Raw genomic sequence first — 14,748 nt, 5'->3', positions numbered from 1 at the left:
CTGGCCATGTTTCAGATGGGTCTAGTTACTGAATCTGGCAGGTAAATGCTGCCAGGAGAGGCCATGTTTCAGATGGGTCTAGTTACTGAATCTGGCAGGTAAATGCTGCCAGGTAAAGGCCATGCTAGATAGGTCTAGTTACTGAAGTGGGCCATGTTTCAGATGGGTCTAGTTGCGGAATAGGGCCATATTTCAGATGGGTCTAGTTACTGAATAGGGCCATGTTTCAGATAGGTCTAGTTACTGAATAGGGCCATATTTCAGATGGGTCTAGTTACTGAATAGGGCCATATTTCAGATGGGTCTAGTTACTGAATCTGGCAGGTAAATGCTGCCAGGAGAGGCCATGTTTCAGATGGGTCTAGTTACTGAAGAGGGCCATGTTTCAGATAGGTCTAGTTACTGAAGAGGGCCATGTTTCAGATAGGTCTAGTTACTGAAGAGGGCCATGTTTCAGATAGGTCTAGTTACTGAAGAGGGCCATGTTTCAGATAGGTCTAGTTACTAAAGAGGGCCATGTTTCAGATAGGTCTAGTTACTGAAGAGGGCCATGTTTCAGATAGGTCTAGTTACTGAAGAGGGCCACGTTTCAGATAGATCTCTACAGATAGCTCACTAGCTAACAGGGAAACAATGATCCGGGTTGCTAACTTCATTCTTCTTACATGTACTCCTAAAGAAGCATTGGGTTGGTGTAAACATGAGAGATAGTTCCCTTCCACCATGTGTGTTTCACCAGTCTCAGTGCTCTTCATTTTAAATCCATTGATCATTACTGTATCATTGAAACCTAAACTAACCATTGATCTTCTGTATTACTGCCTCAAAACTAAAAGTTCATAAGAAGTAGCAAATCAAGTCTGAAAACTAACTGAAGCTAAACGGAAGTTTAAAAAATAAAATAAAAACATTTTAAAACGAATAGAAAAATGCAAATCGGTAATAACCAATAATAACACAAACACCATTTATTTTCTCTCACACAAATACACAACACTGTTCAGAACAACAACATCACAACACACACCGAGTACCACAGCGTATTACAACACACACCGAGTACCACAGCGTATTACAACACACACCGAGTACCACAGCGAATCAAAACACACACCGAGTACCACAGCGTATTACAACACACACCGAGTACCACAGCGTATTACAACACACACCGAGTACCACAGCGTATTACAACACACACCGAGTACCACAGCGTATCACAACACACACCGAGTACCACAGCGTATTACAACACACACCGAGTACCACAGCGTATCACAACACACACCGAGTACCACAGCGTATTACAACACACACCGAGTACCACAGCGTATTACAACACACACCGAGTACCACAGCGTATCACAACACACACCGAGTACCACAGCGTATTACAACACACACCGAGTACCACAGCGTATTACAACACACACCGAGTACCACAGCGTATTACAACACACACCGAGTACCACAGCGTATTACAACACACACCGAGTACCACAGCGTATTACAACACACACCGAGTACCACAGCGTATTACAACACACACCGAGTACCACAGCGTATTACAACACACACCGAGTACCACAGCGTATTACAACACACACCGAGTACCACAGCGTATTACAACACACACCGAGTACCACAGCGTATTACAACACACACCGAGTACCACAGCGTATTACAACACACACCGAGTACCACAGCGTATTACAACACACACCGAGTACCACAGCGTATTACAACACACACCGAGTACCACAGCGTATTACAACACACACCGAGTACCACAGCGTATTACAACACACACCGAGTACCACAGCGTATTACAACACACACCGAGTACCACAGCGTATTACAACACACACCGAGTACCACAGCGTATCACAACACACACCGAGTACCACAGCGTATTACAACACACACCGAGTACCACAGCGTATTACAACACACACCGAGTACCACAGCGTATTACAACACACACCGAGTACCACAGCGTATTACAACACACACCGAGTACCACAGCGTATTACAACACACACCGAGTACCACAGCGTATTACAACACACACCGAGTACCACAGCGTATCACAACACACACCGAGTACCACAGCGTATTACAACACACACCGAGTACCACAGCGTATTACAACACACACCGAGTACCACAGCGTATTACAACACACACCGAGTACCACAGCGTATTACAACACACACCGAGTACCACAGCGTATCACAACACACACCGAGTACCACAGCGTATTACAACACACACCGAGTACCACAGCGTATTACAACACACACCGAGTACCACAGCGTATCACAACACACACCGAGTACCACAGCGTATTACAACACACACCGAGTACCACAGCGTATTACAACACACACCGAGTACCACAGCGTATTACAACACACACCGAGTACCACAGCGTATTACAACACCAAAACACAACACTGCTCAGAACAACAACATCACAACACACACCGAGTACCACAGCGTATTACAACACACACCGAGTACCACAGCGTATCACAACACACACCGAGTACCACAGCGTATTACAACACACACCGAGTACCACAGCGTATTACAACACACACCGAGTACCACAGCGTATTACAACACACACCGAGTACCACAGCGTATTACAACACACACCGAGTACCACAGCGTATTACAACACACACCGAGTACCACAGCGTATTACAACACACACCGAGTACCACAGCGTATTACAACACACACCGAGTACCACAGCGTATTACAACACACACCGAGTACCACAGCGTATTACAACACACACCGAGTACCACAGCGTATTACAACACACACCGAGTACCACAGCGTATTACAACACACACCGAGTACCACAGCGTATTACAACACACACCGAGTACCACAGCGTATTACAACACACACCGAGTACCACAGCGTATTACAACACACACCGAGTACCACAGCGTATTACAACACACACCGAGTACCACAGCGTATCACAACACACACCGAGTACCACAGCGTATCACAACACACACCGAGTACCACAGCGTATCACAACACACACCGAGTACCACAGCGTATCACAACACACACCGAGTACCACAGCGTATTACAACACACACCGAGTACCACAGCGTATTACAACACACACCGAGTACCACAGCGTATTACAACACACACCGAGTACCACAGCGTATTACAACACACACCGAGTACCACAGCGTATCACAACACACACCGAGTACCACAGCGTATTACAACACACACCGAGTACCACAGCGTATTACAACACACACCGAGTACCACAGCGTATTACAACACACACCGAGTACCACAGCGTATTACAACACACACCGAGTACCACAGCGTATTACAACACACACCGAGTACCACAGCGTATTACAACACACACCGAGTACCACAGCGTATTACAACACCAAAACACAACACTGCTCAGAACAACAACATCACAACACACACCGAGTACCACAGCGTATCACAACACAAAAACACAACACTGTTCAGAACAACAACATCACAACACACACCGAGTACCACAGCGTATCACAACACAAAAACACAACACTGTTCAGAACAACAACATCACAACACACACCGAGTACCACAGCGTATTACAACACACACGAGTACCACAGCGTATTACAACACACACCGAGTACCACAGCGTATTACAACACACACCGAGTACCACAGCGTATTACAACACACACCGAGTACCACAGCGTATTACAACACACACCGAGTACCACAGCGTATTACAACACACACGAGTACCACAGCGTATTACAACACTGTTCAGAACCGTTGACTGGTACTGTATATACACAACACTGTTCAGAACCGTTGACTGGTACTGTATATATACAACACTGTTCAGAACCGTTGACTGGTACTGTATATATACAACACTGTTCAGAACCGTTGACTGGTACTGTATATATACAACACTGTTCAGAACCGTTGACTGGTACTGTATATATACAACACTGTTCAGAACCGTTGACTGGTACTGTATATATACAACACTGTTCAGAACCGTTGACTGGTACTGTATATATACAACACTGCTCAGAACCGTTGACTGGTACTGTATATATACAACACTGCTCAGAACCGTTGACTGGTACTGTATATACACACACACAGAAAGTATAACCCTTGACTTATTTCACATTTACTTGTCTTACAATTTTATTCAAAATGGATTAAATAGATGTTTTATTCTCACCCATCGATACACAAAACCCCATAATGACAAATTAAAAACATGTTTTGAGAAATGTTAGAACATTTATTGAAAATGAAATACAGAAATATCTAATGTACATAAGTATTCACACCCCTGAGTCAATACTTAGTAGAAGCACCTCTGGCAGTGATTACAGTTTTCTGGGTAAGTCTCTAAGAGTCATTACAGCTGTGAGTCTTTCTGGGTACGTCTCTAAGTGTGATTACAGCTGTGAGTCTTTCTGAGTAAGTCTCTAAGAGTGATTACAGCTGTGAGTCTTTCTGGGTAAGTTTCTAAGAGTGATTACAGCTGTGAGTCTTTCTGGGTAAGTCTCTAAGAGCTGTGAGTCTTTCTGGGTAAGTCTCAGAGTGATTACAGCTGTGAGTCTTTCTGGGTAAGTCTCTAAGAGCTGTGAGTCTTTCTGGGTAAGTCTCAGAGTGATTACAGCTGAGAGTCTTTCTGGGTACGTCTCTAAGAGTGATTACAGCTGTGAGTCTTTCTGGGTAAGTCTCTAAGAGTGATTACAGCTGTGAGTCATTCTGGGTAAGTCTCTAAGCTCTTTCTACACCTGGATTGTGCAACATTTGCCCATTATTCGTTAACATATTCTTCAAGCTCTGTCACATTGGTTGTTGATCATTGCTAGACAACCATTTCCAGGATTTTTCCACAGATGTTCAAGTAGATTTAAGTCAAAAGTGTAACTATTCCACTCAGGAACATTCACTGTCTTCTTGGTAAGCAACTCCAGTGTAGATTTGGCCTTGTGTTTTAGGTTATTGTCTTGCTGAAAGGTGAATTCATATCCCAGTGTCTGGTGGAAAGCAGACTGAACCAGGTTTTCCTCTAGGATTTTGCCTGTGCTTAGCTCCATTCCGTTTCTCTTTTATCCTGAAAAACTCCCTCATCGTTAACAATTACAAGCATACCCATAACATGATGCAGCCACCACTATGCTTGAAAATATGGAGAGCAATTCTCAGTAATGTGTTGTATTTGATTTGCCCCAAACAACACTTTGTATTCAAGACAAAAAGTTATTTGCTTTGCCACATGTTTTGCAGTATGACTTTAGTGCCTTGTTGCAATCAGGATGCATGTTTTGCAGTATGACTTTAGTGCCTTGTTGCAAACAGGATACATGTTTTGCAGTATGACTTTAGTGCCTTGTTGCAAACAGGATGCATGTTTTGCAGTATGACTTTAGTGCCTTGTTGCAAACAGGATACATGTTTTGCAGTATGACTTTAGTGCCTTGTTGCAAACAGGATACATGTTTTGCAGTATGACTTTAGTGCCTTGTTGCAAACAGGATACATGTTTTGCAGTATTACTTTAGTGTCTTGTTGCAATCAGGATGCATGTTTTGCAGTATGACTTTAGTGCCTTGTTGCAAACAGGATGCACGTTTTGCAGTATGACTTTAGTGCCTTGTTGCAAACAGGATGCACGTTTTGCAGTATTACTTTAGTGCCTTGTTGCAAACAGGATGCATGTTTTGCAGTATGACTTTAGTGCCTTGTTGCAAACAGGATACATGTTTTGCAGTATTACTTTATGACCAACAGTATGTGGAGACCTGCTTGTCCAACATCTCATTCCAAAATCATAGACATTAATATAGAGTTGTTCCCCCTTTTGCTGCTATAACAGCCTCCACTCTTCTGGGAAGGCTTTCCAGTAGATGTTGGAACGTTGCTGCTATAACAGCCTCCACTCTTCTGGGAAGACTTTCCACTAGATGTTGGAACATTGCTGCGGGGACTTGCTTCCATTCAGCCACAACAGTATTAGTGAGGTCGGGCGCTGATGTTGGGTGATTAGGCCTGGCTCACAGTCGGCGTTTCAATTCATCCCAAATTCGCTCGATGGGGTTGAGGTCAGGGCATTGTGCAGGCCAGTCAAGTTCTTCCACACCGATCTCTGCAAACCATTTCTGTATGGACCTCACTTTGTGCACTGGAGCATTGTCATGCTGAAACAGGAAAGGGCTTTCCCCCTTCCCCATACTGTTGCCACAAAGTTGGAGGCAAAGAATTGTCTAGAATGTCATTGTATGCTGTAGCGTTAAGACTTCTCTTCACTGGAACTGAGGGGCCCGAACCATGAAAAACAGCCCCAGACCATTATTCCTCCTCCACCAAACTTTACAGTTGGCACTATGCATTCGGGGCAGGTATCGTTCCCCATGTATCCGCCAAATCCAGATTCGTCCGTCAAACTGCCAGATGGTGAAGCGTGATTCACTCCAGAGAACGTGTTTCCAGAGTCCACTCCAGACGACGCTTGGCATTGCGCATGGTGATCTTAGGCTTGTGTGCTGCTGCTCGGCCATGGAAACCCATTTCATGAAGCTCCCGACGAACAGTTGTTGTGCTGACGTTGCCTCCAGTGGCAGTGTGGATCTCGGTAGTGAGCGTTGCAACTGAGGACAGATGATTTTTACATGCTAAGTTGTTCAGCACTCTGTTGTTCCGTTCTGTGAGCTTGTGTGGCCTACCACTTTGCGGCTTAGCTGTTGTTGCTCCTAGACGTTTCCACTTCACAATAATAAACATTCTACTGACAGTTTTTGTCCATGCATGATCGTGTGCGCAATTTTATAGACCTGTCAGCAACGGGTTGAAATAGCCAAATCCACTAGTTTGACGGGGTGTCCACATACTTTTGTATATATAGTGTAATTGTATGTGTGGGGTACAGAGATGAGGTAGTCATTAAAAAACCATGTTAAACACTATCATTGTACACAGAGTGAGTCTATGCAACTTAAAACGTGACTTGTTCAGCACATTTTTCCTCCTTAACTTATTAAGGCCATAACAACAAAGGGGTTGAATACTTATCCACTTCGATATTATGGGCTATTGTGTATAGGCCACTGATACCAAATCTAAATGTAATCCATTTTAAATTCAGGCTGTAACACAACAACAAAGTCAAGGGGTGTGAATAGTTTCTGAAGGCTCTGTGTAGAAATATACACAAACTACACACAGACACCAAGCTTACCCGCGCTCGGACAAATTTCTGGGCCACCATTTTTTTGTGAATATTAGTGAGAAAGAAAGACAAGAAGAGAGAGAGAGAGAGAGAACAGCAGGAACATAGAGAGAGAGAGAGAGAACAGCAGGAACAGAGAGAGAGAGAAAGAGAGAGAGAGAGAGAGAGAGAGAGAGAACAGCAGGAACATTGAGGAAGAACAGAAATCAGTCAAGCTGTCTCTTACCAGGTCTTTGGGAGAAAGACTGTTTACATGAGTGTGTGTGTTTGTGTGTGTGTGTGTATGTGAGTACACGTGTGTATGTGTGAGTTTGAGTGTGTGTGAGTGTGTATATGTGAGTACGTGTGTGTGTGTCTGTGTGTGCGCGTCGGGGTGTGGGTTTACCATGGCCTGCTCCATAGGGACGACCTGTTCTCTGTGGATCTGTCGTATGCTGCTGGCATGACCCTTCAAAGCATTCTCTAGAGCTCCCCGCGGCTACACACAAACACACGGGACGTAGCGTTTAGCATTTAGCCTCACCATATCCATATTAACACACAAGACGTAGCATTAGCATTTAGCCTCACCATCTCAATATTAACACACAGGACATAGCATTAGCATTTAGCCTCACCATCTCAATATTCACACACAGGACGTAGCATTAGCATTTAGCCTCACCATATCAATATTAACACACAGGACATAGCATTAGCATTTAGCCTCACCATATCAATATTCACACACAAGACGTAGCATTAGCATTTAGCCTCACCATATCAATATTCACACACAGGATTTAGCATTTAGCCTCACCATATCCATATTCACACACAAGACGTAGCATTAGCATTTAGCCTCACCGTATCAATATTCACACACAAGACGTAGCATTAGCATTTAGCCTCACCGTATCAATATTCACACACAGGATTTAGCATTTAGCCTCACCATATCAATATTCATTTGGAGGCCTATATCATGTTACAGGGTCTATATCGTGTTACAGGATCTATATCTATATCTAGGGGTAAGGTCTAGGGGTTAGGGTCCAGGGGTTAGGGTCTAGGGGGTAGGATCTAGGGGACTCACGAGAAGGTCGGCCTGGGCCTCCAGCTCGTTAGGGGTTAGGGGTTAGGAGACTCACCAGAAGGTCGGCCTGGGCCTCCAGCTCGTTAGCATCTAAGGGTTAGGGTCTAGGGGTTAGGGTCTAGGGCTAAGGGGACTCACCAGAAGGTCGGCCTGGGCCTCCAGCTCGTTAGGGGTTAGGGTCTAGGGGTTAGGAGACTCACCAGAAGGTCTGCCTGGGCCTCCAGCTCGTTAGGGGTTAGGGTCTAGGGGTTAGGGTCTAGGGGTTAGGGGACTCACCAGAAGGTCTGCCTGGGCCTCCAGCTCGTTAGGGGTTAGGGTCTAGGGTCTAGGGGACTCACCAGAAGGTCTGCCTGGGCCTCCAGCTCGTTGGAAAACGACAGCAGATCCACCAGAGTTACACCTTTATTCACCTACACACACAGAGTCAGTGGTCAGGGGTTAGAGGTCAGGGGTTAGGGGTCAGGGTTTAGGGATCAGGATTTAGTGGTTAGGGGTCAGGGTTTAGTGGTTAGGGGTCAGGGGTCAGGGTTTAGTGATCAGGGGTCAGGGTTCAGTGGTCAGGGGTTAGAGGTCAGGGTTTAGTGGTCAGGGTTTAGGGGTCAGGGTTTAGTGGTTAAGGGTCAGGGTCAGGGTTCAGTGGTCAGGGGTTAGGGGTAGAGGTCGACTGATTATGATTTTTCAACGCCAATTCCGATACCAATTATTGGAGGACCAAAAAAGCCGATACCGATTAATCGGCCAATAAAAATAAAATGTTTTATTTGTAATAATGACAATTACAACAATACTGAATTAACACTTATTTTAACTTAATACATCAATAAAAATCTATTTAGCCTCAAATAAATAATGAAACATGTTCAATTTGGTTTAAAAAATGAAAAAACAAAGTGTTGGAGAAGAAAGTAAAAGTGCAATATGTGCCATGTAAGAAAGCTAACGTTTAAGTTCCTTGCTCAGAACATGAGAACATATGAAAGCTGGTGGTTCCTTTTAACATGAGTTTTCAATATTCCCAGGTAAGAAGTTTTAGGTTGTAGTTATTATAGGACTATTTCTCTCTATACCATTTGTATTTCATTAACCTTTGACTATTGGATGTTCTTATAGGCACTTTAGTATTGCCAGTGTAACAGTATAGCTTCAGTCCCTCTCCTCGCCCCTACCTGGGCTCGAACCAGCAACACAACGACAACAGCCACACTCGAAGCCGCGGCACTACTCCAAGTCTCAGAGCGAGTGACGTTTGAAACGCTATTAGCGCACACTCAGCTAACTAGCTAGCCATTTCACATCGGTTACACCAGCCATTAGGCTGATAGGCTTGAAGTCATAAACAGCACTGTGCTTGCGAAGAGCTGCTGGCAAAACGCGCGGAAGTGCTGTTTGAATGAATGCTTACGGGCCTGCTGCTGCCTACCGCCGCTCAGTCAGACTGCTCTATCAAATCATAGACTTAATTATAACATAATAACACACAGAAATACGAGCCTTTGGTCATTCATATGGTCGAATCCGGAAACTATAATTTAGAAAACCAAACGTTTATTATTTCAGTGAAATACGGAACCGTTCGGTATTTTATCTAACGGGTGGCATCCATCAGTCTAAATATTCCTGTTACATTTCACAACCTCCAATGTTATGTCATAATTACGTAAAAATTCTGGCAAATATAGTTTGCAATGAGCCAGGTGGCCCAAACTGTTGCATATACCCTGACTCTGCGTGCAATGAACACAAGAGTGTGACACAATTTCCCTGGTTAATATTGCCTGCTAACCTACATTTCTTTTAGCTAAATATGCAGGTTTAAAAATATATACTTCTGGGTATTGATTTTAAGAAAGGCATTGGTGTTTGTGGTTAGGTACAGTCGTCCAACGATTGTGCTTTTTTCACAAATGCGCTTTTTTTTTAAACCATCCCCCTGCGTTTCATCGATTCTGCAACGCAGGACACGCTAGATAAACTAGTAATATCATCAACCATGTTTAGTTAACTAGTGATTATGATTGATTGTTTTTTATAAGATACGTTTAATGCTAGCTAGCACCTTACCTTGCCTACCTACTGCATTTGCGTAACAGGCAGGCTCCTCATGGAGTGCAATGAGAGGCAGGTGGTTAGAGCATTGGACTAGTTAACTGTAAGGTTGCAAGACTGGATCCCCCGAGCTGACAAGGTAAAAATCTGTCGTTCTGAACAAGGCACTGTTAAATAAAGGTATAAAAATTAAAAATAAAATCGGCGCCCAAAAATACCGATTTCCGATTGTTATGAAAACTTGAAATCGGCCATTCCGATTAAACGGTCGACCTCTAGTTAGGGGTCAGGGTTCAGTGGTCAGGGGTCAGGTTTCAGTGGTCATGGTCATGGGTTAGGGGTCAGGGTTTAGTGGTCATGGTTCCGTGGCTAGAGGTCAGGGGTTATACCTCTGCTAGGTAAGCAGCATAGTTAATATCTCCTATCCCAGCGTTAGAGAAGGTTAGCAGGTTATCCCGTTAGGGGTCAGGGTTCATGGGTTAGGGTTAGAGGTCAGGGGTTATACCTCTGCTAGGTAAGCAGCATAGTTAATATCTCCTATCCCAGCGTTAGAGAAGGTTAGCAGGTCATCCCGTCCATCCTGCTCCAATAACACAATGCTCTGGAGGTCGATGCTCACGCTGTCAAACACCTTCAAAAGGTCCTTGTTAAACTGACACACACACACACACACAGACACACAGACACAGACACAGACACACACAGACACACACACAGACACACACACACACACACACACACACACACACACACACACACACACACACACACAGAGGCACAGAGGCACAGAGACAGATACAGAAACACTTATGAATGGTAGGTTGTGTAACAGTTCTAGGACTGACTATCTCAACCCTTTATACAATAACCCAATGGCAGAACTGTAACACACACACACACACACACACCCACACAGACCCCCCCCCCCCCCCCCCACACAGACTCCCTCCCACACAGACCCTCCCACACACAGACCCTCCCACACAGACCCCCCCCCCCCCCTCACACACACACAGACCCCCCCTACACACACACACACTGACCCCCCCCCCCCCACACACACACACACAGACCCTGGCATACCACGGTTGTTTTGAGGAAGGTGTTGATGTTGAACATTGTCTCCAGCTGCAGAGCATGGTACAGCCCGTTGTTATCATAGCAGTCTCTACACACACACACACACACACACACACCGTTGTTATCATAGCAGTCTCTACACACACACACACACACACACCGTTGTTATCATAGCAGTCTCTACACACACACACACACACACACACACACACACACACACACACACACACACACCGTTGTTATCATAGCAGTCTCTACACACACACACACACACACACACACACACACACCGTTGTTATCATAGCAGTCTCCACACACACACACACACACACACACACACACACACACACACACACACACACCGTTGTTATCATAGCAGTCTACACACACACACACACACGCGCACACAGTTTCAACACAGCCCATAAATGATATGTGATGACGCTGAATCAACCTTAGAAGACTGATTGCAAAAAGTCATGGCTGACCACGTTACCATCCAGCCGGGTGAATCACCTGACCCATGGAAAGAAGTCATGGCTGACCAGGTTTCCATCCAGCCGGGTGAATCACCTGACCCATGGAAAGAAGTCATGGCTGACCACGTTACCATCCAGCCGGGTGAATCACCTGACCCATGGAAAGAAGTCATGGCTGACCAGGTTTCCATCCAGCCGGGTGAATCACCTGACCCATGGAAAGAAGTCATGGCTGACCACGTTACCATCCAGCCGGGTGAATCACCTGACCCATGGAAAGAAGTCATGGCTGACCAGGTTTCCATCCAGCCGGGTGAATCACCTGACCCATGGAAAGAAGTCATGGCTGATGGAAACATGACATGTCTCTACAATGTAATAAATGCAGGACTGACAATTGGTTTGTTTTATATGGTGGGATCTTTTGGTTTTGGTCAAATTACTGTAAACCTAACTTCCGTAATCCAAACTACTGTAAACCTAACTTCCGTAATCCAAACTACTGTAAACCTAACTTCCGTAATCCAAACTACTGTAAACCTAACTTCTGTAATCCAAACTACTGTAAACCTAACTTCTGTAATCCAAACTACTGTAAACCTAACTTCTGTAATCCAAACTACTGTAAACCTATCTTCTGTAATCCAAACTACTGTAAAATGATCTTCTGTAATCCAAACTACTGTAAACCTAGCTTCTGTAAACCTAGTGACTGTAATCCAAACTACTGTAAGCCTATTTTCTGTAATCCAAACTACTGTAAACCTATCTTCTGTAATCCAAACTACTGTAAACCTATCTTCTGTAGTCCAAACTACTGTAAACATATCTTCTGTAATCCAAACTACTGTAAACCTATCTTCTGTAATCCAAACTACTGTAAACCTAACTTCTGTAATCCAAACTACTGTAAACCTATCTTCTGTAATCCAAACTACTGTAAAATGATCTTCTGTAATCCAAACTACTGTAAACCTAGCTTCTGTAAACCTAGTGACTGTAATCCAAACTACTGTAAGCCTATTTTCTGTAATCCAAACTACTGTAAACCTATCTTCTGTAATCCAAACTACTGTAAACCTATCTTCTGTAGTCCAAACTACTGTAAACATATCTTCTGTAATCCAAACTACTGTAAACCTATCTTCTGTAATCCAAACTACTGTAAACCTATCTTCTGTAATCCAAACTACTATAAACCTAGTTTCTTTAACCCAAACTACTGTAAACCTATCTTCTGTAATCCAAACTACTATAAACCTAGTTTCTTTAACCCAAACTACTGTAAACCTATCTTCTGTAATCCAAACTACTATAAACCTAGTTTCTTTAACCCAAACTACTGTAAACCTATCTTCTGTAATCCATACAGTAAACCTATCTTCTGTAATCCAAACTACTGTAAACCTATCTTCTGTAATCCAAACTACTGTAAACCTAGTTTCTGTAATCCAAACTACTGTAAGCCTTTCTTCTGTAATCCAAACTACTGTAAACCTATCTTCTGTAATCCAAACTACTGTAAACCTATCTTCTGTAATCCAAACTACTGTAAACCTAGCATCTGTAAACCTAGTTACTGTAATCCAAACTACTGTACGCCTATCTTCTGTAATCCAAACACCTGTAAACCTAGCTTCTGTAATCCAAGCTACTGTAAACCTAGCCTCTGTAAACCTAGTTACTGCAAACCTAGCTACTGTAATCCTAGCTACTGTAAACCTAGCTACTGTAATCCTAGCTACTGTAAACCTAGCAACTGTAATCCTAGCTACTGTAATCCTTGCTACTGTAAACCTAACTACTGTAAACCTAGCTACTGTAATCCTAACTACTGTAATCCTAGCTACTGTAAACCTAGCTACTGTAAACCTAGCTACTGTAATCCTAGCTACTGTAAACCTATCTACTGTAAACCTATCTACTGTAATCCTAACTACTGTAAACCTAGCTACTGTAAACCTATCTACTGTAATCCTAACTACTGTAAACCTATCTACTGTAATCCTAGCTACTGTAATCCTAGCTACTGTAATCCTAGCTACTGTAATCCTAACTACTGTAAACCTAGCTACTGCAAATTGGTGTCCTTTTTTTTCAATCCAATGAGTATTTTGTTGATTTGACTGTGAATTCACGTAGTTAAACAACTAAATCAAACTGAACTAATGTCTGTCCAGTGATGTGAATGGTGTGTGTGTGTGTTGGTCTGTGTGCGTCTGCATGCTAACGTGCATGTGTGTGTGTGTGTGTGTGTGTCTCACCGGTACATGCTTCCTACAGTCAGGTTGATGTTAGGGTTCTGGAACAGCATGCCAGGCAGGAAGTTCTTCTTGGCAGGATGGACCATGTAGGGAGTGTCTATGATCTATACACACACACGCACACGGACACACACACACACAAACACAAACACACACACACGTTAGGATACTGAAGGACACAGGGCTGTAGTGTCTAGATACTGGAGGACACAGGGCTGTAGTGTCTAGGTACTGGAGGACACATGGCTGTAGTGTCTAGGTACTGGAGGACACAGGGCTGTAGTGTCTAGGTACTGGAGGACACAGGGATGTAGTGTCTAGATACTGGAGGACACAGGGCTGTAGTGTCTAGATATTGGAGGACACAGGGCTGTAGTGTCTAGGTACTGGGTGAGGGAGGTAGATGGTGAGAGAGAGGGTGAGGGAGGGGAGAGGGTGAAGGGGGGGGGGAGGGGGTGAGAGAGGGTGAGAGAGAGGGAGGAGGAGAGGGTGAGAGAGAGGGGGGAGAGGGTGAGAGAGAGGGGGGAGGGTGAGAGAGAGTGAGGGAGG

At 44.1% G+C, this 14,748-nt stretch overlaps 1 protein-coding gene across 6 annotated transcripts in view; it reads right to left on the bottom strand.

The window, feature by feature from the left end:
• The window catches only part of LOC110515074 (prominin-1-A-like), a 54,033-nt gene that overhangs the window by 7,293 nt on the left and 31,992 nt on the right, over nucleotides 1-14,748 (bottom strand). For 3 of the 6 annotated variants that reach the window (XM_036972018.1, XM_036972019.1, XM_036972023.1), the window contains 6 exons: nucleotides 14,200-14,303; nucleotides 11,460-11,544; nucleotides 10,882-11,028; nucleotides 8,669-8,740; nucleotides 7,641-7,733; nucleotides 7,265-7,282 (listed from right to left, as the gene is read on the bottom strand). In XM_036972018.1, the coding sequence (XP_036827913.1) occupies nucleotides 7,265-7,282; nucleotides 7,641-7,733; nucleotides 8,669-8,740; nucleotides 10,882-11,028; nucleotides 11,460-11,544; nucleotides 14,200-14,303 (519 nt within the window). The remainder of the gene's footprint in view (nucleotides 1-7,264; nucleotides 7,283-7,640; nucleotides 7,734-8,668; nucleotides 8,741-10,881; nucleotides 11,029-11,459; nucleotides 11,545-14,199; nucleotides 14,304-14,748) is intronic. The other 3 variants (XM_036972020.1, XM_036972021.1, XM_036972022.1) reach the window with 2 other exon arrangements.

The sequence above is a fragment of the Oncorhynchus mykiss genome, unplaced genomic scaffold, assembly GCF_013265735.2.
Source record: "Oncorhynchus mykiss isolate Arlee unplaced genomic scaffold, USDA_OmykA_1.1 un_scaffold_87, whole genome shotgun sequence".
NCBI classification, from domain to species: domain Eukaryota; kingdom Metazoa; phylum Chordata; class Actinopteri; order Salmoniformes; family Salmonidae; genus Oncorhynchus; species Oncorhynchus mykiss.
The sequence above is the reverse complement of the archived record's forward strand: the minus strand, read 5'-3'. Positions and strand labels throughout refer to the sequence as shown.